This window comes from Typopeltis vanoorti, chromosome 15 (assembly GCF_054136105.1).
Source record: "Typopeltis vanoorti isolate ZY-2024b chromosome 15, IOZ_Tvanoo_1.0, whole genome shotgun sequence".
In the NCBI taxonomy this organism is placed as follows: Eukaryota; Metazoa; Arthropoda; class Arachnida; order Uropygi; family Thelyphonidae; genus Typopeltis; species Typopeltis vanoorti.
Window position 1 is genome coordinate 79,420,979 of NC_143563.1, and position 22,664 is coordinate 79,443,642.

Genomic DNA, 22,664 nt, shown 5'->3' on the forward strand with positions numbered 1-22,664 from the left:
CAGATACTCTCAAAAATGCACCTTCCTGACTGATTTTCATTTGTTTCACTGCTAATAATACAAAATAAGACAAATTTATATCTTGTTATTATCACAACAACTCTTTAACAGGTAGAGATTTACAATGTAGTATTGGAATAAGCTTAGTTCACAATTAACAACATGAATTAGCTTAGTGTATTTATGTATTTGAGCATTTTACATGATAAGAATTTTCACTATATAATTTAAGGAAATTACAGCGTACTAGGATATACATTAAAATAAATTTTAATATATTTCAATATTTCAGCAAAGTCACGTTGCCATTTTCAAGAACTTAAGTACAAGACACGTGCACGCAGGCATAACAAAACAGTAAGCGAGGAAGAAGTAGGAAGCTATTGTTTCTCCTAAAGTCCTGATTGTGCCCTCTAGCGGGCAATGTTGGTATTCTTGGGCGATTGGGCTGAAGGTCTTCTGATGTAGGTTTCCCAAATTTGAGGAAGTCTCATGCAGCCAAATTTGTTGAGGTTTGGATCGTTTCTTAGGGCTGAAGCTGATTCCATGAAAAGCCTTTCATATCTGTATTTGCTACGGTGTATTATCCTGGCTTTCTTCCACTGTATTCTATGGCAGGTATCCAGCGCATGGTCAGCAAGACCAGAGTGGCTGTATTGGTGAAAACGGATGTAGTCCTTGTGTTCTGAAATTCTGATATTTGCTGTCCTGCCTGTTTGGCCAAAGTAGGACAGCTTACAGCTGCAAGGGACCTGGTATACACCAGGTAGGTCTAGGGGAGGGGGGAGGGGGAGGTTGGTCTTAGTAGAGCAGATAAGGGATGCCAATTTTTTATATGGTCTCTAACAAGAAGTTATGTTTTTTTAAGATTTTTGTGATTTTTTCCGAGGTGCCTCGGATGTAGGGTATGGTGATGGATTTAGAGTAATCCTTGTTGTGAGTGGGGAGGGGGGTTGTGGTTTACTGGTTTCAATATTTTTTTTGGGGGGGGGATAGCCATTGGCTGATTGGCTGAGAAAGTGTTGAGAATGTGGTTTAGGGCATTGTCATTTGAGCAGATAAGTTTAGCCCTGTTGTGTCATGTCTTAATGACTCCATATTGTTGTGAGGAGGGGTGGTGGGATTGTTAGTGAATGTATCTGCCAATGTATAGAACTAATGCATAGTTCCGAACACAGGATTTTTACAGGTGCATTCCGGGAATTAAATTGTTACACCTTGTACATAGACTAATATTTTTTTCTCTTTGTTGGGATGCTCAACATTGCATATCAGACTTCCATTTTTCCATTCAGTATATATATGAAATAATTGTGGGAACAGTTGGCATGATTATGGACATTACCTACACTGAACATGACATTCTTCCTTAGGTTTACATTCCATCATGCAACCTCACTTTGCCAGTTAAGGAAGTGTCGTATGCCATCATCCATTTATATGCAGTCTTTTAAAGCACACAGAAGAGAGTACGCTAATTTTTTACCCGTCTATACTGATGATTCATAATTTGAAATGCTGCTATGTTTCCTGGCCATGTTATCTCCAATTTGATCCCCTTTTCATGCAGTAATTATACAGCTGAGCTGTGTGCAATTCAGGTTACCCTTTAAAAAGAGAGAGAGAAACCTGCTACCAAAAATAAGATTTATACCAAATCGATCTTTACCAGCCATCTCTGTACCTATGTACTATCCACATTCAATTCTTGAGAAATTCTGCAGTTGTACAAATTGAAGATCCTTAATTTTGACCATTGTGCTGGATGATTCTCAACCATATTGGAAAGAAATGATATTGTAGATGTAACTGCTAGATCAGTTTGTACTATTTGTCAGTCCTGTATATAGGCTACTGACAGTTTATAAGATTAGTGGTAGTAATGACAGGAAGCACTGACAAATAAATTGCATGAGATTAAGCCTGAAATTAAGCATTGGCAGTGTGGTCAGTGTAAAAACTGAAGTAAGTTTTTCTTGCTAAGCTCTGCATAGATCAGTTGTTTTATACATTCTTATCCATTGAGGGCTGGTGACCCTCCTGTGTGTTAACAGTGTAATAGCTGTTAGCCACTCTGTATTTGAACCTTTGCCTTGTTCTGATGGAGCTTCAGTCCTTTGCCCAAAAGGAATGAAATGCCAGCTAATCTGGCTGCACCATACACATTTGAATAGATCTTATCATACTCAGACAAATTACATGAAGTTTTTAATTTATACAATGATATTTGATTAGAAATTTTATTTGTGTATAGATATTGTATTGTTTTTTTTGTACTAATTTCTTGTTATTACTATTTCTTAGTATCTTTAGTACTTTTGTAACATTTCATGTGGTGCAGAATGATCTTTACTGTTTTTGTGCCAATAAACCAACCATAATAAGCACAATTAACGTAATTGTACGGGTTGTCAGAATGTCATGCCAAGATGAATCATGTAATCACACATTATAATTAGATGATTATTTGCCTCTCATGTACTGATTTAATAAGCTAATAGTACACACAAATGCCATTTATCATTGGTTAATCTCAGTAGCTCATTTTTGTTATTATTGGCAATGCCCTTTATTTAGGGAGACCAAGATTCAAATTCTACATAGGATGCAACAACTCTTTTTTTTTTTTTTTTTTTTTTTTTTTTCAGCTGAAGGTGAGCTAGATTTAGCTAGTCTGATATTGAAGTGACAAGGCTTTTCCTATCAGAAATTCAGGTTTTTCACTGCAGAGGCAACCCAGCCAGCTCCTACACTTTGCAGGCCTCGTACATTGAGTTGTGTCAGCCATAAATCAAAAACAAAAATCATTGGTTAGCTATTTTTGCAACACATTCCCATATCCCCCTTCTCCCAAGTCAAGGAGATCATAAATGCACATGTGAGGAATTATTGGATGACATCTAATTCATAACATACTGCAGTAATTTATTGCACTACTCATAATACCATAATTGAATGACTGAATACTTTTATCTGTAATACTTATCACCTTTTAGTACATCTCATCAGCAGATATATAACAAGATACTGAAGTAATAAGAATGGGTTGGCAATTTTGGATTTACTCAATCAAATCATATTCTTGTTTTAAATTAAAACAGTATGTTATACCATGATGGAATTTCATGCTGGCTCAGTGATTGCCCTCTTAAACAATGATCCTCCTCTGTTTCCATCAGGAAGCCAGGTTGTCATCTATGAAAAGTCGTTACTGGAATAAATTCTGACTCAGCAGAATTCAGGTTATGCACTGTGGCTAATGAGCTGTTAGGTTACTTAGAAGCCAAGTTTCTTGGCCTGCCATGATCAAGAAACTTGACTTCTTAGTAACCTAATTCTGCTCATGATAAATCATGTGTGTTATTCAAGCTTTGCCTCTTTTGAGAATGAAAAATCCTAATTTCCAGGAGGGAGGAAGCCCTGCCACCTCTTCATGAGACTGGCTAATTCACCTGAAGAATTCCTGATTTTTTTTTTTTTTATCAGAGCTTTAAATTAGGTGGGATTCAAAATCAGGACTTTTAACTAAAGTGGTTGGAAAGCCCTGACTGAACTATAGAGCCTCAATACTGAAATAAAAAAGACAAAAAGATGTTATGTTCAGGTTGTAATGATTATGGAATGTAAAGAGTAGCGGTTAGAAATTTTTTCCACTTGGTTATGCTATAAATTAAAAATATCAAGAAATTATATACTTGGTTTAATTCTTTATCCAAGTGTAAGCAAACAAAGATTGCACCTGAAATATAATCAGGACAGGGCAACTCGTATATAAACGCTAATGACTTCACATCACTTGCCTTAGTATTCGACATGTGCTTTGCATTATGGGATACTAAGGCAAGTGATGTGAAGTCATTAGCGTTTATATACGAGTTGCCCTGTCCTGATTATATTTCAGGTGCAGACTTTGTTTGCTTACACTTGGATAAAGAATTAAACCAAGTATATAATTTCTTGGTATCTTTAATTAAAGAGTAGTAGTATTCAACACTAAATATGAAGACAATCTTCTTGAATGGAAAGCAGTATCAGGTAGAGATGGTTTGAATAAACATCAAATTGGGGAATCGAACACTGAGACTTATATGTATGGCCCCACAGAAGGTTCTACTGAGGAAATTTTTTGAGTCATTAGAGAAAGCAGCTGATGAAGAAAAACAAACGGTTGCTCCTTGTTGCAGATCAATCCTAGAGTAGGAAATGAATACCAGGCACATCGAAATTCTTCAGAAAAATTGGAGAAAAGAGCAATGCTGATAATAATGGAAAGCAGCTGCTGAATTTCTGTTCAGGATATGGACTAGTCATTACTTACACTATGATGAATTATTCTTGCTAGCAATGTCCTCGCCGTGATTTGGGACATTGAGTATAAAGAGAATTTGAAGTACAGATTAATCATCATTTAATTTTGAGCAGGATAAAATCAGCTTCATTAAATTAAAAAATATATGTGCAAGAAAGTTGTGTCAAACAGTTATCAGATGTGAACTGTTGACTCAAATATACAAATATTATTCTAGAAAAAAATGAAAGACTAAAAACAAGAACCAGACCTTGGCCACTCATTTTCACACACTGATGGAAAACATCCAGAGAGGCATGTGGTGATGAAGTTGTATGCAAGGATAGAAAAATCAGAACATGAGTTCAGGCAGTTAAGGATCAATCATGTAGGAAAAGAAAGCACATTAAAGTTCTTCCTAGCAAGTAATTCAGCATGTGCTTTAGGAGAACGCAGAGAAAAATTAAAAAACAGTATACCATATTTCCCAAATATAACTCTGTTTAACTCTAACACTGTTTTCCCCAAATTAAAGTTAAAAAATCATCGGTGCAAGATATGTTTTCTTTAGAAGTTTTTTTTGACAAAAACTAAATTGATAGGCAGTGATCTCACACCAGGATTCAAATATACATCTGTTGGCTGGAGAGTAGATACTCTAACCCAGGGGTAGCCAACCTTTTATATGTTCATGCGACAATTTTTTCATTTTTTAGTTAAGATGCGCCATACATACTTATACCACTTTTCAGCCCTTTTAAAATATGGTAATATGGATATATTTAACAGTTATGCATAAAATGATTTATTATATATATATATATATGGTAATATAGACACTTTTAGCAGTTTTAAATAAAAGGATTTCATATAAGGACAAGATAAACATTAATTATTTTATTGAGACTTTTGAAATTGCTTTGCTTTTGCTAAGCTTGTAATGTTTTGAGTTAAATCAGTTACAGAAAGCATCAAATGGTTTTTCAAATTTGAATCAGTCATTCGCGACCTTAGTTTGTTCTTAATCATTGTCATTGATGAAAATGCTTGTTCGCATCTGTATGTAGTTCCAAAACGACAGATATAACTCTGAGCAAATTTTCTCAGTTTTGGAAAATGTTCACAGGGCAACGATCGCCAGAAATTAATTATATCAGAAGCATCTGGGAGTGAAGGAAGTTCATTAAATTTCATTTTCAATAAAGAATTGGTTTTGAGATCAATAAGTTCCATTTATATATTACTAGGCATCGTCAAGATTATTTGTTCAGTAAGTGAAAAGGGATTTATAAATGCAGTCTTCTTTTTCAGCAAAATCGCTAAAAACGACTGTTAAAGGACTCTTGCAATAATCTGAGTTTCTCAGTATATTCTGGTTGCCGTTATCTTCAACAGATTCACTATGTTCTTTTAAATGTGGAAATTGACTTAAATCCCAGTTTTCTAACTGGGAGGGAGATGAACAGTTTTAATTTCATTTTGAATGCACTGATGTCATTTACTAAGCTAGGAAACAATTTGTTCTTGCCCTGCAGTTTCAAATTTATATCATTGAGGTGGCTGGTAATATCAACTAAAAATGCTAAATCAAATAGCTATTTCTCATCACACAACAGGACTTTTTTCTCATGCAGCTCATCCTTCTCTTCCAGAAAATTACGAACACTTGCTTTCAGCTTCCAAAATATACTGAGAACTTGTCCTTTAGAAAGCCAGTGTACCTCACAATGAAGGATGAGATCACCATATTCCATATCTCATCATCATCATCATCAAATTCCTGCCATGTACCCTCAAGGGGGGTGTACAGGATATGACAGTACTACGTGAAAAATTTACTTCATTACTAACTTCCTATCTACAATTTTCCTCCAAATCAGTCTGTTACTTGTCAAGACTCCAACATTATCAGATCTTATATTTCTATCGTCTAAGACACTTTGTACCATATCAATCCACCTATATCTTGGTCTTCCTCTGGGTCGTCTTCCTGCCAACCTAGCAGAGAACACTTGTTTTGCTAATCTTTCCTCTCCCATTCTATTTAAGTGACCATACCACCTGAGATTAGCTCTGCTAACTAACGCAATCCTGGATGCTGACAATGTCAAGTTCTTTCATAATATCCTCATTTTTAATATGATATTGCCATTGATGCCATCTGTTCACGCCTCTAATCTTTCTCAGGACTCTCATATCTGTGGTCTCTAGTCTTTGGTCAAGTGTTTTACTTCTGACCCAGCTCTCAGATCCATAAGTTAAAACTGGTTTGAACACTGTCTTGTATACAGCTAATTTAGTGTTCCGACTAATTTCTCTCTTATTCCATATGAATTTATTCAATTGACTTCCCACCATACCAGCTTTGCTGATTCTGTTGTCAATTTCTATATTTAATTTACCATCTTCAGTAAAAATCGTGCCTAAGTAACTGAAATGTTTTACTTGTTCCACAGATTCTCCATTCACAACACAGTTGACATTTTCAATGATTCTGCCTATTTTCATTGTCTTTGTCTTTTTATTGCTGACCTTCATACCATATCTATTACAACAGCTATTCAATTTAGTCAGAGAATCTTGCAGACTTGTAGCGAATTTATTTAGAAGTATAACATCATCTGCATAAAGAAAAGAGCTGACATTAACATCTCCAATTTTGATATCAGGTTTAATACCACTTTCTTTCATAATGTGATCCATATAGATAATGAATAACAGAGGGGATAATATACATCCTTGTCTCACACCAGATTTAACATTAAACCATCTTCCTGTACTTCCTTCAATTCTAACTGCTGACTTACAACTCAAATAAAAACTAAGTATTGCTTGATATAATGCCCCATTGACACCATATAACTGCAGCGTATTGAATAGCTTCTCTCTTGGCACCTTGTCATATGCCTTTTCCAAATCAACAAAACTTAAATACAGATCTTTGTTATATTCCCATGCTTTCTCGACTATTTGTCGTAAAGTGAAGATCTGATCCTGACAGCCTCTATTTGGCCTGAATCCAGCTTGTTCTTCACCAAGCTTTTCTTCCACAATTCTTCTCAACCGTTTCTCAAGTATACTTGCATAGATCTTGCCAGGAACACTCAGTAGGGAAATACCTCTGTAATTCTCACATTCAGTTTTATTTCCCTTTTTATATATGGGTACTATGAGAGCTCTACTCCAATCATCGGGAATTCGTCCCTCAGTCCAGGCTTTCTGAACTATGCAGTGCAGCCACTGTAAGACTTTTATACCACCATACTTCAGCATCTCTGGTCGAATATCATCTACTCCTGCTGCCTTTCCACATTTCAAGCCTTTGATGGTATGGATATTTTCAAGTATGGATATGTATTTCTGACTGCATGCCTGGTCAGTGTTTTTTATCACTGTGCTGTCATCACTGCTTGTTTCATATAGCAGTTTTTCAAAGTAATTACTCCATACTTCAAGGATATCTTTTTCTCCTGTTTTCATGTAACCTTTATCATCTCTAACTCCTTTTATTGCACTCTTTCCTCCATTCCTAAGCTTCTTCAACAACCTCCAGAATATTTTGCCACCTTCTTGATATTTATTTTCTATATTCTTGCCAAAGTCCTCCCATGACTTTTGTTTAGCTAGTTTTACACACTGTTTAGCTTTCTTACGTTTGTCTCTGTATTCTCTAAGAGCACAAGCTGACTTATTTGTCAGCTTGTTGATATGCTTTTTTTCTTTTGATATGCTTTTTTTCTTTTCCTTCACTACTTCTTTAACTTTCTCTGTCCACCATGGAGTCATGATTTTTCTAGCCTTGCAGACAACCTCACCACATTCCTCTCTGGCTGAATCAATCATGGTTTTCTTCAAGGTTTGCCACTGAATCTCCAAGGTTTGGTTCCTGTTTTCAAACTCTTACATTTTTTCTTCAATAATCTTTGTGTATTTTAGTCTACATTTCACATCTGAGAGCTGCTCAACTTTTATTCGCTTTAAAACTTTCTTACACGTTATTCTTTTCCATATGAAATTCAATTTTATCCTGCTCAAGACTAAATAGTGATTACTTCCAATTTCAAATCCTCTGTACACTCTGGTGTCCTGCACCAGGGAGAAAACATCACTATCAACAATAACATAGTCAATGAGACTTTTCTTATTCCTATCCTCTTCTCTCCATGTGAATTTGTGCACATTTTTATGTTGGAACATGGTGTTAGTAATAACCAGTCCATGTCCTGAGTAGAAATCCAACAGGTATTATATTTGCCATTATTATTAGCTTTGCTCTTTTCTCCAAATTTTCCCGAAATATTTTTATATGTCTCACAATCATTTCCTACTCTGCTATTTATATCCCCAACAAACCAACTTTTCCTTTTTCATTGTGTCAGTTGCTTTTTCTAAAGCATCAAAAAATTCCTCCACTTCTACCTTAGTAGAACCTTCTGTGGGACCATAGGCACAAATAAGTCTCATTGTCCAGTTCCCCATTTTCATATTTGCCCACATTACTCTACTTGAGACTGACTGCCATTCAAGAAGATTAGCCTCGTATTTTGTGTTGAATACTATGGCTACTCCTTCTTTTCCTTGATTGTCATTGCCTGAATATAATATTTTGTATTTATTGCTCAGAAAGATCTCACCAGTTTTGGTCTTTTTTGTTTCAGTCACCCCTATTATGTCGATCTGGTACTTATCTAATTCCTCAGCTAGCTCCATTTCTTTGCCATTCAGGCTTCTTACGTTGATAGTACCGATCTTTAACTCTTGTGATGTTGAGTTGGGGTTTGTTTTCAGATTTGTTCCAGTAGCTGACTTTTTGCTGTTCGCCCTTGTTTCCTGGCAAAAACAACGGGGGCCTTGTTTAACCGGGCGACGACCCAGCCGGCATGAAATTTTGTAAAAAAAAATTTTTTAAAAAAATATTCCATATCTAGCAGTTCACAATATTCTCTGAATTCTCTTCTGTTTAACTCTCTTGCTCTAATTTTATTCACACTTTACGACTGGTATCATAACATGCTTCAAATTTAGTTTTTCCACACAGCGATTCTTTAGTAGAGAACGACCTAAAAACCTTTCAAGTAAAGTTACAGTCCCTGAAACTCTACCTACCATTAATGGTGCTCCATCAGTGCAAACACTGATGAGCTTACTAGAATCTAGTTGTTGATTATCTAGACATGACTTTACTTTGTCAAATATGTCTGACCCTCTGGTTTTTCCATGAAGTGACTCAAGACCGATAAGTTCTTCAAAGATGTTAAAATTACCATCGATTCCTCTTATAAGAATGCTTAATTGGGCTACGTCACATATATCAGTGGATTCGTCCAAGGCTAAAGAAAAGAAAGAACAAGCATGAACACGGTCTTTCAATTGCTGAGTAACATCATTGGAACATTCTTCGGTGTGTCTTGTAATTGTTTGCTTGGACAGAGCAATTTGGTTTACTTTTCTTTCAACGTTCTTATCACCAAGACATTTTGCAAATTTTTCGAGACAGGGCTTAAAAACTTCCGTTCCATCAGAGAAAGGCTTGTGTTTTTTAGCCAACACAAAGGCAGTTTCATAAGACGTCTCCAGCATTGCCACACTTTCACAACTTCATTTCACAAATATATTTTTTCTTCCTTTTTCTTAATCATATATTCTTTCCGCAACTCAGACACAGGAACTAACTTCAGTTTTTCTTCTAATTCAGCTTGATGTTTTCTATAGTGTCTGTTAAGATAATGTCTTCTATTATCTGAGAGAGTGCTTTCACAAACAATGCACAATGGTTTTCCTGAAGGACCCGCAATAAATAAGAACTCATTTTCCCACGGTTCATTAAACTGGCACTTGCTATCACCTTCTGCTTTTCTTCTGCTCATTTTCTTTTGCAAAGTAATGGGTAGAGAATAATAATAGCTAATAATAATGGCAAATATCTGTTGGATTTCTGCTCAGCACATGGACTGGTTATTACTAACACCATGTTCCAACATAAAAATGTGCACAAATTCACATGGAGAGAAGAGGCTAGGAATAACAAAAGTCTCATTGACTATGTTATTGTTGATAGTGATGTTTTCTCTCTGGTGCAGGACATCAGAGTGTACAGAGGATTTGAAATTGGAAGTGATCACTATTTAGTTTTGAGCAGGATAAAATTGAATTTCATATTGAAAAGAATAACATGTAAGAAAGTTTTAAAGCGAATAAAAGTTGAGCAGCTCTCAGATGTGAACTGTAGACTAAAATGCAGAAAGATTATTGAAAAGAAAATGAAAGAGTTTGAGAACAGGAATCAAACCTTGGAGATTCAGTGCAAACTCTGAAGAAAACATTGATTGATTCTGCCTGAGAGGCATGTGGTGAGGTTGTGTGCAAGGATAAAAAAATCAGAACTCCCTGGTGGACGCAGGAAGTTAAAGAGGCAGTGAAGGAAAAGAAGAAAGCATATCAAAAGTTCCTGGCAAATATGTCAGCTTTTATTCTTAGAGAATACAGAGACAAATGTAAGAAAGCTAAACAGTGTGTAAAACTAGCTAAACAAAAGTCATGGGAGGACTTTGGCAAGAATATAGAAAATAAATATCAAGAAGGTGGCAAAATATTCTGGAGGTTGTTGAAGAAGCTTAGGAATGGAGGAAAGAGTGCTGTAAAAGGAATTAGAGATGATAAAGGTGACATGAAAACAGGAGAAAAAGATATCCTTGAAGTATGGAGTAATTACTTTGAAAAATTGCTAAATGAAAGAAGCAGTGATGACAGCACAGTGATAAAAAACACTGACCAGGCATGCAGTCAGGAATACATATCCATACTTGAAGTAGAAAAAGCCATCAAAGGCTTGAAATGTGGAAAGGCAGCAGGAGTAGATGATATTCGACCAGAAATGCTGAAGTATGGTGGTATAAGAGTCTTACAGTGGCTGCACTGCATAGTTCAGAAAGCCTGGACAGAGGGACGAATTCCCGATGATTGGAGTAGAGCTCTCATAGTACCCATATATAAAAAGGGAAATAAAACTGCATGTGAGAATTACAGAGGTATTTACCTACTGAGTGTTCCTGGCAAGATCTATGCAAGTATACTTGAGAAACAGTTGAGAAGAATTGTGGAAGAAAAGCTTGGTGAAGAACAAGCTGGATTCAGGCCAAATAGAGGCTGTCAGGATCAGATCTTCACTTTACGACAAATAGTTGAGAAAGCATGAGAATATAACAAAGATCTGTATTTAAGTTTTGTCGATTTGGAAAAGGCATATGACAAGGTGCCAAGAGAGAGAAGCTATTCAATACACTGCAGTTATATGGTGTCAATGAGGCATTATATCAAGTAATACTTAGTCTTTATTTGAGTTGTAAGTCAGCAGTTAGAATTGAAGGAAGTACAGGAAGATAGTTTAATGTTAAATCTGGTGTGAGAGAAGGATGTACATTATCCCCTCTGTTATTCATTATCTATATGGATCATATTATGAAGGAATGTGGTATTAAACCTGATATCAACTGGAGATGTTAATGTCAGCCCTTTTCTTTATGCGGATGATGTTATACTTCTAAATAAATCCGCTACAAGTCTGCAAGATTCTCTGACTAAATTGAATAGCTGTTGTAATAGATATGGTATGAAGGTCAGCAATAAAAAGACAAAGATAATGAAAATAGGCAGAATCATTGAAAATGTCAACTGTGTTGTGAATGGAGAACCTGTGGAACAAGTAAAACATTTCAGTTACTTAGGCACGATTTTTACTGAAGATGGTAAATTAAATATAGAAATTGACAACAGAATCAGCAAAGCTGGTATGGTGGGAAGTCAATTGAATAAATTCATATGGAATAAGAGAGAAATTAGTCAGAACACTAAATTAGCTGTATACAAGACAGTGTTCAAACCAGTTTTAACTTATGGATCTGAGAGCTGGGTTAGAAGTAAAACACTTGACCAAAGACTAGAGACCACAGATATGAGAGTCCTGAGAAAGATTAGAGGCATGAACAGATGGCATCAATGGCAATATCATATTAAAAATGAGGATATTATGAAAGAACTTGACATTGTCAGCATCCAGGATTGCGTTAGTTAGCAGAGCTAATCTCAGGTGGTATGGTCACTTAAATAGAATGGGAGAGGAAAGATTAGCAAAACAAGTGTTCTCTGCCAGGGTGGCAGCAAAACGACCCAGAGGAAGACCAAGATATAGGTGGATTGATACGGTACAAAGTGCCTTAGACGATAGAAATATAAGATCTGATAATGTTGGAGTCTTGACAAGTAGCAGACTGATTTGGAGGAAAATTGTAGATAGGAAGTTAGTAATGATGTAATTTTTTCATGTAGTACTGTCATATCCTGTACACCCCTTGAGGGTACATGGCAGGAATTTGATGATGATGATGATGAAGTAATGGGTAACTGACTGTAAAAAAAAAAATATTTCAAAAAGTAAAGCTTATTATTAAATAATTTATTTAAATTATTTTATTGTTTTAAACATTATGAACATTCAAAAACAGTTCTACAAGTTTAAGATAAGATTCCTGTTTTCATGAAGGCCTAATACAGTTCTATAAGTCTAAAAATCATATATATATATATTTTTTTTTTTTTCATAGAGAGTTTTCGTCTCTCTCTCGTAATATATTATGTCCAATGAAATACGAGATAATGAAATGATAATTCCAGAGATAATGATAATTCCAATGAAAAGCTGTTTTATGGCTTCCTGCCATAAAACAGTCAATCAGCTGGCAATCACACACACAACCCAAACATCCTCGTTACGAAAGCTTTGCTGATGATCAGTTAAATTTTAGGAATAAACCTACTATACGTAAATAAAAAGGAAAGATATTGTATAAAAAAAAAAAAACATAAAAACGCACACGTACAAATACACCGAATAATTGCAGGTTTCAGTAATCAGCAAATTAGGGGAGCGGGCAAAAACTTGACCTACACGTTCAAAATGGAAAAATTTATTTTTAAATTTACAGAACTATATTAAGTCTTCATGAAAACAGACATCTTATCTTAAACTTAAAGCACTATTAATAAAAACATATAAGTTTGAAAACACAGAATTGTTCACTCACATCGAATCAGAAGTTCATCGAACGTTATAACACGAGTCAGCTGTAAACTGATTTAGTAACTGGTGACACATGTCAGCATTTGCCGGTGCCTGTTGCTTCAAGATCAAACAAGTATAATAAGTGCGCACTCTAGAATTCAGTGGTAGGTTAATTGTGTGTTTATATATATAAATCATGTACAAAATTTTTTAAAATTTTTCTCTGGGGTTCAGTGCGCCGCTTTTAGCGCATGCGCCATATGTTGGCCACCCCTGCTCTAACCCATTGGCCAACGACGCTGGTGTGAAAAGAAATCAGAAAACTAGCTTTATGCACGATAGTGTTCAAACCACTGTCGTGAGAACTGAGAGATGAAACAGAAAAGAAAACGGGAAAGTTCTAGCTTTCCTGTTTTTGATCAACATAATGCAAAGTACACTTTCAAAAGGAAGTGTACTTTGTATTATGGGATATTAAGTTGATTTGAAGTCAACAAGCCTCTGTGTACAAGTGGACTACTCATGAGGATAGTTTACGTACAAACTGTTTCCTTACACTTGGGTAAGGAATGAAACAATATTATTTGTCAACTTCACTTACATTGATGATTCCAATCCTGAATTCTGCTGATGGTGATGAATATGTAGGTTGTTCCAGCCCAATGCTAGCTACATCATCATCATGCTGTCAACATAATGTAGCTAGCAACAAAAGCTGGCCAACAATTTGGTTGGCTAAATTCCAAATGGTCACCCTGTTCTTCATTCAGTATCCTGGTAGACAGACAGATACTTACTAACAGGTTGCACCATAAGAAGGTGAGGGGGTCGAATCTAGTGTTGACTTCCTCAAAAGGCTATGTGGAAGTCTCCTGATTTGTTTAGCATTGATCCCGAAGCAACCCCCCCCCACACACACATTCAGGAAAAAGGGAGTATAAAAATTAACCATTTTTAGTTATGCTTTTATTTCTGTTTATAAACAGTTACTTTATTTTTATTCAAAAAATCAAATTTAAGAAAGCTACTACTTTCAAAACATCCCTAATTTTGTACAAACATTTGCACAAAAATTTCATCTGAATGTGTTCTTTCAGAATTCGTTTGTTATTGAATCATTAGCAAATGTTATGGCATTGCTTTCTCTATATTTTACTGATTTATACATCCCTTTCTTTCTTTCAATTGCTAATTCACTTCTTTAGATATTGGGCATAATATATTTACATCTAGGATTGTTTCCTCTTCGGATACTAGCAAATTTATATTATGCTGTGCCAGCCAGTATCCTATAGCAGAAAAGATCCTTGCTCAGGAAGACAATACTAGATTCTGAGGCGTTCTAACACAGTAATTTACTTTAACAAGGACTTATAGATTCAGACTGCAGTCGTGACTAAATCTATAATTATATACACTTTCTAATTCCTTCCTGCCAAAAGAGGTTCTATTTCTATAAGCAGTAGTTTGGAAATCAGGCATGACTCAGGTTTAGGTAAATATGACATGTTTATTGGAATTTCAAAACAAAATACCCCCAAAAAAATTCATACATTCAATTTGACTCAATATTAAATAAGGAAACTCGAGTTAAGAGATTAACATACTCTAAATTAAATCAAAGGTTATAAAGCATCGTAAAACACTAATTGAAAATTGGGATAGATTGCAAATGATATGATGTTAAACTAATATTCCCTTCTGCAACCTATTCATAAGATAATATAAACTAACATTCTAATATTACTCAGTTACTAAAATTCCAAATCCTAATCTCATTAAATTAACTCAATCACATTCAACACAAAAGACTTCTTCCAAACAATTCTTCTTATTCTCAGAAGGAGGTTAACTATCTAATTAGCCTGTCCACAAAGTTCTTTAGAATAATGTTCATAATTTACATTTACATATAATTTTCTCTCTTCTGAGGAATTCTAAACACAAAATAGAGTAATTCTACTTTATCGAACTTTTTCCCTCTCACAGGACGTCTCTCAGCACCACGTGTACGTCTGGTCACCTCTTGCTTATTGGCTGTCCTTACACCAGCGTAGAGGCTAGGCTATCTTCATAATTACTGTCAATCACGGACTCGATTTTCTTGCGTTTCGGGAAACATCTCTATTCCTCTCGATGGGACTTCTCAGCGAGGGCTCGATTCTGCTAGGACTGGAAATTTCAGCTCTGCGTGGAATCCTACAGCATTCTCAGGAAAGCTCGTCATCTGACATCATAGCACTGACGCTTCATCCCCCCTTACTCGAACCACCGACTAACTTCCGAACCAGGAAAACGAATACAGAAGAGAGCTGAAATGACACTCATTTCCTTATATTCTTCGTTCGAGCGCCCCCTTTTTTCGGAGTCCCTTTTGCACACGACCTACATCTCTTCTTCCCTTTGCTCTTATACTCTTGAATTCATGTCGATGTACATTCCGCGTAAGCTTTTGTCGGTGGCGTTACGCTAGGCATGGGTAATTGTATACCTTCTAAGGATTATTACTTGATTTCTATCTGATGACTCACAATCATTCTATACAGCTAAAGTGAAGCTTAAATAATATTAACAAATTCCTCTTTTAACACATTCTCTAATTCGATCTTAGTATGATCGCAATAGATTAATGGTACATAAAATAAATGCCATTTTATACATATGTGAAGAAGTTTCAGCTGATGTGCAGGTATTTCTCTTTGTCTGTATAGTTTAGTATGTTAGATTCTGAATGAATGATTTCTTTGCAAGATTCCTTCATTCGGGATCTAACACAAATCTTGATGTAACTTTTTCACATTTTCTGTTCTTTTTTTTTTTTGTATTTTTAAATAAAAGAAACTGGAATCTATATGTTGTAGTTTTTGCAGCTGCTGATGTACTGTAAATGTTGATTTTAGATCATGCATGTGTACATACTCAGAAATTTCTTCTCGAAAGTGCTATCCTAGTATGATCATATTTTAAAGGATAACTTGTTTATTATATTTTACCCAGAGCTGAGATTGTAGGTGCAGCTGCTAGATCAGTTTGTACTATTTTTCAGTACTTGTATACAGGCTACTGACAGTTTAAGATCAATGCTAATTAACTAGTGGTAGTAATGTCAGAAATCACTGACAAATTGCATGTGATTAAGCCTGAAATTAACATTGGCAGTCTAGTCAACAATAGGAATGAAGGAGAGGAATTTGCTCTTGTTAGGCATAAAGAATTAATTTATTCAAACACATTTGATTTTACAGCAAGCAATGATCTTGATGGGAGATTTGCATTGGATTAGAGGGAGAATCGGTAATCAATAACAATGGAATTTTATTAGAGACTTCTGTATATTTAACAATCTAAAAATCAGCAATACTTATTTCAGGCATAAAAATATACATAAGTACACATGAGAAGCAAGAGGAACTAAATCAGTAATAGATCACATTGTTATTAACAACACACTAAATAATAATATCCAGGATACAAGGGTTTTTAGATGGAGCAAAATTGATAGTGATCACATGTTAAAAGCAGATTTAAATTCATAAAAAAGAACCACATACTTCAGAAGAAAGAAAGAAAGATAAAGAATGAATCTAATATAGTTTAAAATTCACCTCCTAGAACAGGAGAGTGTTAGAAACTTATATAAAAGCAGAATAAGAGATAAAACCAACCACAAACAATATTGAAACTGACTGGAGTAACATAATGGAAACCATACTAAAAGCAGCAGAAGAAATTTTAGGTTACAAATCAAGGAAAAGCAAAAAATGGCTAAGAACTTGGAAGGAATGATGACTTAAAACAATCGAAAGGAAAAAAACTGGCTTTTAAAATATATCTGCAGAATAAAAACATTGGTGACTATGTACAATATTAGAAACTACAGGCTGAAGTCAGAAAGCTTTCCAGAAGTATATGCAGAGAAGATTGGAATAAATATGTTAATTCATTAGAGCAGGATATCACTTACCACAAAGAACAGGTTTTAAAATTTTCAACCAAAAACAGCAGTAAATGACCAATTAGAAATAATCTAATTTCCAAAGAGGATTGGATAGAACACTATAAAGTATTGTGGAATGAAAAACAAGAAATAGAAAACAATGACAAAACTCACAAAACTGAAGATACGAACAGGACCAATTATATATTTTGTTTAATCCATTATCCAAGTGTAAGCAAACAAAGCTTGTGCCTGAAGTATTTTCAGGACAGGGGCAACTCGTGGTGAAGGTGGTGTAAGTTCTGATCACTTGCCTTAGTATCCCATAATGCAAAGCAGATCTCCTTGCAGACATGTATAATGCTATGCATTAAGGGAAGGATCACTACCTAGACCGGTTTCGACCTTTATTGAGGTCTCGTCAGTGAGAGCCAGACCCAGAGGTGGTGATACTAAGGTGGAAGTAATGCAGAAGTCATATCATCATATACTAGTTGCCAATATCAATATACAGGAAAGTACAGAAGAAATAGTAATTGAAGGATTGGATAAAGAATTTTAAAAAATCCAGAAATAGAAAAAGCCGGGGCCTAGATGGAATATGTGTCTCTTCAAATATGCAGACAATAGCTTAAAAGTAAACCTACTTAAACTCTTCAATCATATCTGGAAATATCAAAAGTCCCAAAAGAATGGGAAACTGGAGTAGTAATAAATATTCACAAAAAAAGGTCCCAAGACAAATGTGAAAATTACAGACATTACTCTCTCTTAATAACAGCATCTAAACTATATGCAAAAATCTTAAAGAACAGACTAATTAAATATATAGAAAATTATTTAGAAGGGGGAGAGGATGTACAGATGCCTCTTTCACAATGCAACAGATCATAGAAAAAATAAAATAATTTAACCTGTCCACTTTCCTTCTATTTATTGACTACAAAAAAAGAGTATGATAATTTAAACAGAAATCTACTCTGGAAAATATTGCAAGATGCAAAATACCTCCTTAATTAATTAAAGCAATAAAAAGTCTATACAGAGAAACAAAAATTTGCACCAAATTTGTAGATTGAACATTATCAGAACCTATAACTATAAATAAAGAAGTAAGACAAGGCTGTGGTTTATCCCCAATTCTATTCAACATTTACATAAACAGAATCCTAAAAGAATTGAAAATTCTTTTAGAATTCTGTCAAAGATGAAATTAAACTAACAAATAATATACAGCTAAATACAATGCTTGATGCTGGTGATCAAGTGCTAATTTCACATGCAGAAGAGAAACTCTAAATTGCAACTAACCATCAAAAAGAAATAGCAAAAAAAATTTAAATGTAAATCTCTGAAACAAAAGCTATGACAATGTGTGAAAACACCATTCCAAAAGTCAAAATTATGCTTAACAATAAAATAATAGAACAAGTTATAGAATTCATTACCTAAGAAATATAATCTCACAATACAATACTAATTCACAATTGTAAGCAAAACTACAAATTTACAATAGAATGAATGGCATAATTAAAAGAAATTTTGGAAATTCATGACTAAAGAAACTCAATTAAGATTACATGATATAACCTCTAAAACATCTCTCAAATTTGGAAGTGAAACTTGGATTCTAAAACAAAGACACAGACAATGATTGGAAGCAGCATAGATGAAGTTTCTAAGACCTTTCCTGGGACTCACTAGATGAGATAAAAAGAAAAACACAGAAATAAGAGAATGATTAGATACAAAAAGCATCATACAAGAAATAGAAGAATACCAGCAAAATTGGCTACACCATACACAAAGAATGAATAACAATAGGATTACTAAACTTGCACTAGAATATAAACCCACAGGAAGAAGAGACCATGGACGTTCAAGATTAATATGGAAAGATCAACCTCATCTGCAGAGCAGGAACAGGACATAAAACACCTATACCTAAATTTGTTCAGATGACGACTGCATTTGATTATATATTGTTTATATGCATTTTTGATATTGAACCTTGTACGCATATTTTTACCCATTTATCTTATAACTATTTATTAATATCTTTAATATGTAGCTACTTTGTACATGCATTTGATCTTTTTTGCTAATTTATCTCCTTATAAGTATTTATTTGTAAATGCCCTGCGTCTTGGTGCAGTATCACCTTTGCTATCCTTACAACATAAAACCACAAATCAGTCAGTCAATTTCTTGGAACAATATCCAACTGACTTAAGCAGAGATGGTTCAATGCTCTTGCTTGGTTAAGGTATACATTTTTGTGCTCTTAAATGTCTATTATTAATAAATATTTTTTAAATTTTTGGATTAGTTGATTGTTTATGTAGGTTTAAACTAATAATTCAGTGTTTTTGAAATATTCAAATAATTTTTTTAAGTATTAATATTTATTTATATGTTAGCATATTATATGTAATCTAATTCTCTTAATGTATAACTGTCTTTGAATATTCCTTTTTTTATGTACAACTAGCCCCTGGTGGTACTGTTGCTCCTGATGTAGATCCATCAAAAACTTCACGCACTGATGTGTGTATATTCACAGCTCAGGATAACCTGGACACATTAAAAAATTATGCCCAGGTAAGGAAGGGTGGTTTGTTACTTATTTATAACAGTCACTAACATGAAATGTTAACAGAGCTACAACACTGGAATATTTGAATATTAAATTCAAATGTCACAGATGAAAATGAATTAATATTCTTAAATTACTTTTCTTATATAGTGTAAGATTTTTACATTTTTCAGTAAACACATATGTTAACTGTGCAATTCCATTTCCTTGATTTTATTTTAAACTTGGTGAGTAAAAGATACATATAGTCAACTCTCATTATATACTACCCCAAATTAGTCCTTAGAAAATTCGCACAGGTACAATGCTATTATAAAAGATATTCACTCTGGTAAACTATCCCCAATAACAAACTACTCCTCTATTTGCCACCACAAGTTTGTGTTCTGCGAGGTGACCACAAAGGAAATTAGAATATTATAACTTGATTACTTATCAGAAAAATGGGAAATTTCATTTTAACATGATAACTTTGTCTTTATGAGCATGGTACTGTTGGAAGTAATGCCATCATGTTGAATGAAAACTTCCTTGTTGTAAATTGGATTTAAACTTTATTAATTGTTTGAGCTACAGTCAGTCATTTTTGTTGTGATATTTCCTTGTTATCAGTTGCTGAAGTGCATTACAGTTTTCAAGCATAAGCAGTGGGACATTTACCCATTGTTGCATTAGATAGCTGTTTAGTAGTAGTAACTAGCATACTGACTTGTGTGGATGCTAGGAGTTTTTGGTTTCTCTTCAGTTTTTCCTGCAAAGTAGATAAACCAACTAGGAGAATGTACGTAAGTAATTGAATATAAAATAATTTACAAAATTCGCTGACAGACATTATGCCTTATTTGCTTTGACTGTAGTTGTAGACATCTAAACTGAAACTTTAAACTATCATGGCTTTCCTCTGCCTTTTTAAGTGTAGAACAGTGAATTGTGAAAATTTGAAGAAAAAACTTCAGTATATCAAAGTAGTTGCTTTGGATAGAAGGCTCTTATTCATGCGGGACTCAACCCACCTTGAGGATGGAAGAGAAGAAGAAATTCTTCAGTAAAATTTTGAGGTTGAGAATGATTAACATTTTGAAAAATTTTAACCAAGTTTGAGCTCAAGATATAAAATTTTGCTCTTTGAAGACTAAAACTTTTTGTTACAATGGGAATTCTAAAAGATACTTGAAATTTTGATGATTATTCCATCTTTCGTGCAAATCTGGGATTCAAAATATTCCTGATCATAATGAAAACATTTACTAATTAGTGCTGTTTACTGTGAAATCAGGTATAATCAGTTTGATTTACTTCAGTATCTTTGAATACCAATGAGAGTGAATGACTAGTTGACTTGAGCATAACTTTTAAAATTTAAAGTTCATAGGGAAAAAACCAGAAAAAATCCTTGTGAAGGATTTATTTAATTTATGAACTTATTGGATTTGGTTGGACTGTGATATTTATAAAATAGATTTGATTGGTGTTTTAGAGTCGGGAGTTTTTCAGAAGTTTCTTTACTCAGGAATAAATCTAGTATGAAAAGGAGTTAACAGTTCTATAACAGTTTTTTATAAATTGAAATCTTCAACACCAGTTAATTGCATTTTTAAAACCATTGTGTGTATTTTGTTTAGTTTGAGAGCAAGTTTACTTACATTTGACAAACACTAGTCAACATTGCAATAACAAAATAATGCACTCATAACAAACATATGGGGGAATGCATCTGTTGGAAGTGCTGCATAAAATTTCAAATGTTTTGTATTAAAACTAGAAAATATATTCAGAAGTTAATCAAACTCATATTCTGAATCATTTGTAAAGGTGTGAATCAAAGCAAACTTTGTTAACTATGAGAAAATGAGATAAAAGTAAAGAGATATGGAGACTACATCAAGGTTTTGATCCCAATTTTGACACGTTGCTACTTGGTTTGGTGGGGGACGAATATATATTCTGTATTTTGTAGCCAGTACAACGTGGTTTTCTATTGAAGGGTAAAAAATGTAACTGTAGCAATGACAAAAAGTACAAATTCAAACAATAATGTCAGGCAAGAAAACCGGAACTAGAAAAGTGACCAAAATGAAAATCCAGAATTAACGTTTTTTATTCATTAATGTTATAATAAATTAATCTAATCCAAAATTCATAATTATCTAAATATTTGTGATCTGTACCATTAAAGTGAGAAATATCCTGAAAACTTCAGCAGTCTACTTTATAATTGCTGACCTCCAGTTACAGAGATGGGGACACCAGTCACAAACAGCTATCCTACATTAGTAAGAGAGAGAATAAGTAATTGGTGCAGTTAGTATGAATGCAGTAGCATCCTAATTGGATAGTGATCTAACGATGAACACCTGATATAAGTTGATACTCTTTCCTTAATAGTATAGCCTTGCATAGGCAACAGCTCATTTAGTGTTTTTCAAAACTTGAAAAATAAAAGAAAATTTAATAAGGTAAACATATTTCAAGTTGTTTGGCAGCCACATATTTGTATTCCTTTCCTAATCAAAATAAAGTATTTAAAGCATAATTTTGATGTTTATAACAGAAGAATGTTTCGAATGACGATTCATCCAGTTGTATTCTTGATGTGTATACAGTACAAGGAAATGAAGAATTTCATCTCTGAAGGTGTCCTTTGACATATCTGTTTTTAAAAAAAAAAAAAAAAAAGACTACTTTCTGCCAACAAGGAATTCTCAAGTAAATGGGTATGGTATGGAGGGTAATTGATCAGTCACCCGTTTGCTGTAGAACGGCTGCAATCACCACCTGTCCTTAA

At 34.2% G+C, this 22,664-nt stretch overlaps 1 protein-coding gene across 2 annotated transcripts in view; it reads left to right on the forward strand.

Annotated features, from left to right (window-relative positions):
- kra (basic leucine zipper and W2 domain-containing protein kra) overlaps positions 1 to 22,664 on the forward strand; it is a 168,419-nt gene that overhangs the window by 69,536 nt on the left and 76,219 nt on the right. For both annotated transcript variants that reach the window (XM_090405613.1, XM_090405614.1), the window contains exon 4: positions 19,775 to 19,884. In XM_090405613.1, coding sequence (XP_090261739.1) covers positions 19,775 to 19,884 — 110 coding nt within the window. The remainder of the gene's footprint in view (positions 1 to 19,774; positions 19,885 to 22,664) is intronic.